At 46.1% G+C, this 4,283-nt stretch overlaps 1 protein-coding gene across 1 annotated transcript; it reads left to right on the top strand.

The window, feature by feature from the left end:
• The first annotated feature begins 114 nt into the window (after positions 1 to 114).
• Positions 115 to 3,962, top strand: LOC110288826 (host cell factor 1-like). The gene is made up of 4 exons (XM_021155069.2): positions 115 to 1,702; positions 1,983 to 2,143; positions 2,789 to 2,997; positions 3,782 to 3,962. Exons 1-4 carry the CDS (start codon positions 1,658 to 1,660, stop codon positions 3,868 to 3,870), a joined length of 504 nt encoding a protein of 167 aa, XP_021010728.2. The 5' UTR covers positions 115 to 1,657; the 3' UTR covers positions 3,871 to 3,962.
• The last annotated feature ends 321 nt before the right edge of the window (positions 3,963 to 4,283 follow it).

The raw sequence follows: 4,283 nt of genomic DNA on the forward strand, positions 1-4,283 counted from the left end.
TTCGAGGCCAGCCTGGTCTACAAAGTGAGTTCCAGGACAGTCAGGGCTATACAGAGAAACCCTGTCTCGAAAAAAACCAAAAAAAAAAAAAAAAAAAGCTAGCTGGTTGTTCCAGGTGCACCTGGGGAGACCCTTCTCCCTAAAGCAAGGCAGGGCACAGTTGTTGCCTATATGGCCTTAGAGTTGTTGAACACAGGATTTTACAAATGGTGTCTGAGGAGAGAACTTTGTCCTCAAATGCATCTAAATAAAGGGAGCAGAAAAAGCAAAACAAGCAGTTTCCCTCTTTCTCAGTACATTGGTCTCCAAATCAAACATCTATTTCTTGTAGAAATACACCTTCTTCCCTGCATGGACAATATGGCTGAGAAGCAGATTAACAACTTAGACTGGTCCACAAAAGCCTCCTGTGTCCCCTCCTCCAAAACAACCTGACTTCCCATCTACTTCTGGGGGGGGGGGGCTGGTCTTGACTTTGAAGCCTTTCCCCATGGTAGCTGCAGCCCCCTTCCCAGATCTCACCTGACTGATGTGCAGCAGGTCTACCTCTGGGCCCTGGTCTTAGATTTTGGGGACGAACAAACGGACTGACTGAGCACTTATCCTTTAAATATGTGTGGTATGGTAAAAGGATGTGCATGCCTATAAAATAACCAGAGCCCTTGCCACTGCAGGTATGACGGACATAGGAGCCTAGGTGAAAGAGCAAACTGCCAGGCAAGCTAGGGAAGAGCTCTATTCCAGCTGAAGGCTTGACCACTGTCTTATACTGTCTTAGGGAAACCAGGAGGTACCTGAGGGATGATTTACCTTTCCTGGTGACCTCTCCACTTTGCCCCAGTTAGAAGTGTGAGTGGCTCCTGAGAACTTTGTCACAGACACTCTGCTTTGGTTGCCACTTCAGGCTTGAGAACATTCTGCATGTGGGGAAGGAGCACTGCCCCAGAGCCTGTGGACCATCACCTAGGAGATGAGTGGGGAAGTCAAAGCAGAGGCTGATTTTTGCCTCCGGCTCTTCAGAGCCAGCTATCTCTTCCCTGTCTGTCAGCTGCCTGCATGAAGGGAAGGCATCAGCCTATAATAGTTAAAGTTTTTAGGACCACCTACAGGTGCAGCTATAGGCTCTGGCTGTCTTTAACTCTGGTACAGAGAGAATCATGGGCTCTGAATAGGAGGAACATGAGCTTTAGGGGGCATTTGGGGTATAGAAGTTTAATGATCATGTAAACAATGGGGGAAGGAAGTCATGGTCTACTAGATTCTCAAAGGCTGATGAATTATCTTTGTGACTTACTGCTTTCTGAGATGACCTTAATGAGAAGTTGTGCAATTGTTTGAAAGCCAGGGTTCTGCAGATGGTTTGAATAAAATGACTAGAGATTTGTCCATAATGCTCTTAAAGGATAGTGTGCTGGCTCAGCCCCTTCTCTCTTGGCTACATTTGAAGACTAGGAGTTGGAGAGTACAAGACTTAAGGAATAAGAATTGGGAGGGGGGGGCACTTGGATTCTAGAAGCTCCCAGATGTTTTGACTTTTGTTTCCTTTTCTTCAGCAACCAACCAGTGGTTCATCCCAGCTGTGAGAGGGGATATCCCTCCAGGGTGTGCAGCCTATGGCTTTGTGTGTGATGGTACTCGCCTATTGGTGTTTGGTGGAATGGTAGAGTATGGAAAATACAGCAACGACCTCTATGAACTCCAGGTAATAACATAGAGCCTCTGTGGGCCTGGGTTGTTACACTGCCTCAGGCCCTATGGATCTCTCCATAGTGTTCATTGTACTGGTTTGTGAGGAAAGGCAGTGGAAGGGATTACTTAGGAGTCTACCAGTGTCAGAGGAGAGAACAGGACCAAATTCTTTAGAACTTATATGTTTCAGCAATGTGCTCTTTCACTCCAGACAATCTTTTCCTTGTGCCACAAATAGCCCCTGGTCCCTAACCAGTGACGTTCTCATCTCTTAAATATTATTGATTTTGTAGGCAAGTCGCTGGGAATGGAAGAGACTGAAGGCAAAGACACCCAAAAATGGGCCTCCTCCATGTCCTCGGCTTGGACATAGCTTCTCCCTTGTGGGTAACAAATGTTACCTGTTTGGGGGTCTGGCCAATGATAGTGAGGACCCCAAGAACAACATTCCGAGGTAAGGCTTTGTCCTATTTTTTTTCTCTGAAGAGTCCCACCAGAGTGGGTCTACTTTCTCCAGGTATAAGATTTATCTGAAATTCTAAAGTTGGTTGTGCCAGCTGACTCCACCAGAGCCATGTTTCTCTCCTGTGCTGGGTTGTCAATGAGAGAATACAGTGCCCTTTCAAGACATTCTCATCTTTGAGATCTGAACCCCTGGGTAGTAGGAGAAACCTAGGCAAGAGGTAGAATTGGCCCTGGTCCCTATCCCACAGGTCGAAATTAGACCTTGCTTCCTTTGAAGCTTTTGATGCTTAAACATATTTAAGGCCTATAGCCAAAGCTCCTAATACGTGGAGGTAGTTCCAAGCCTCTTACTCTAGGGAGGCCCACATATAATGCCTGGTATTGTGGACATGATTGCCTGCCTCTCCGTCTGAACTTAAGGCTGCCATCATAGCTTTACACATACACCCTTTCCATTGCTCCAATTGACTCAAACTGTAAGCTTCTAGCAATCTCTTGGGGGCAAGGATAGTAGAGTTTGTGGTTTCCATGGCCTTTGCTCTTTTGTGTTCTAGTAAATCTACTGCTCATTGAGATGACCTGGTAAAACCTGTGGTGCATGTGTTCAAGGTTTGCTATGACTGATCTTCCTCAGGTACCTGAATGACTTATATATTCTCGAACTACGGCCGGGCTCTGGAGTGGTAGCTTGGGACATCCCCATCACTTACGGTGTCCTGCCTCCACCCCGGGAGTCACATACTGCTGTGGTCTACACTGAAAAAGATAACAAGAAATCCAAGCTGGTGATCTATGGAGGGATGAGTGGCTGCAGGCTAGGGGACCTTTGGACCCTGGACATTGGTAAGAAATTGCTGCTATTCCAGTAGCTTCAGAGCAAAGCCAATCTCCTGGATAGCTAGCCTTGAGTGGCTGTTGTTGCCTGGTGAGGTGGGACTCATGGGAAGCTAGTGTTCCCCTTAGTCTTCTTATCAGTAGTGGATAGGAAACAGAGTAAGGCTTGGTGCACTACTAACTAACATGGACTTTTAAGAGAACAGGGAGAGAGTACAGTCTTTTCACAATGGAATTCCCCCAATCTAGGTAGAGTTTTGACTCACTTTTCAGTGGACAGTCTATATGTGGAATGGGATATTCTGATATGACTAATGTGATAAAATTTATTAACCTACATCAAATTTTTACTTGGGCTATAAAGTGGGTGATAGATTAGGTGGGGGTAGATATTGGTTATAGTGCCCTGTGGGTCGCAGCACCCAAGCATTTGAACATAAGCAAAACTTGAGTTTTTGTCTAGTACTAAAGTGGCATGGAGGTAAATATGCTCTACAGGGAGTAGAAGTACAAAGGAGAGGTTGGGGTGAGCTTGATACCCCTGTGTCATCCCTGAGAGTGGTGATGCCTTATAGCAGGTGCCTCCTACTTTTGGGAAGAAACCTCCTTGCCCAGATCATCTGAACAGCTTTAGAAATGCTGAAATATACTTATTAGGGTAGTAAATTAGAGGGCTTGCTGAAGGATTTAGAAAGACAAAGATGCAGTTGTTATGTTGGTTTAGGGCCCAGTTGGCCCAAGTACTGGGACTATGGTGTCTGATCCAGCATAGGTAATCTCTCCATTTCTGCAGAGACACTGACATGGAATAAGCCCAGCCTTAGTGGGGTGGCACCCCTTCCTCGCAGCCTCCACTCTGCAACCACCATAGGAAACAAGTGAGTATCTGCTCTTTTCTTCTCTGACCTGAGCTGCCCCTAAGTCTGAAGGTTTCTTAAGTCAGTTTTGTCAACTGTCCCTCATTCCCAAGGAGGCCTTTTTCTGGTGGGTCTGTCATTAAACAACCCCATACCCTCCTTATTAAACATTTTTTTAAAAGGCAGATTAAGGGTGGAGGGACTGCATGTAATGCAGCCTGAGACCCTTTCTTGACCTGTAAGGCTACCCTACCTCGTCAAGGTATAGACGGTGTAGCTCCTCATTGAATCAGGGTTCTTTGTGAATGCCAAGGTCTAGCGTCCATGGAGGCATCTTAGATGAACAAAACAATGCTCTCCTTACAAAGAAATAACAGGCTGGAGAGGTGGCTTAGCGGTTCAGAGCACTGACTGCTCTTTCAAAGGTCCTGAATTCAA

The sequence above is a fragment of the Mus caroli genome, unplaced genomic scaffold, assembly GCF_900094665.2.
Source record: "Mus caroli unplaced genomic scaffold, CAROLI_EIJ_v1.1 scaffold_24917_1, whole genome shotgun sequence".
Taxonomy (NCBI): Eukaryota; Metazoa; Chordata; class Mammalia; order Rodentia; family Muridae; genus Mus; species Mus caroli.

Excerpts from the sequence above, each read along its gene's own strand:
- LOC110288826 (XM_021155069.2), top strand. The coding sequence starts at position 1,658 with ATGGTAGAGTATGGAAAATACAGCAACGACCTCTATGAACTCCAG. Across the intron at positions 1,703-1,982 it reads ACGACCTCTATGAACTCCAG|GCAAGTCGCTGGGAATGGAA; the intron begins GTAATAACATAG and ends TTGATTTTGTAG. Across the intron at positions 2,144-2,788 it reads CCCAAGAACAACATTCCGAG|GTACCTGAATGACTTATATA; the intron begins GTAAGGCTTTGT and ends GATCTTCCTCAG.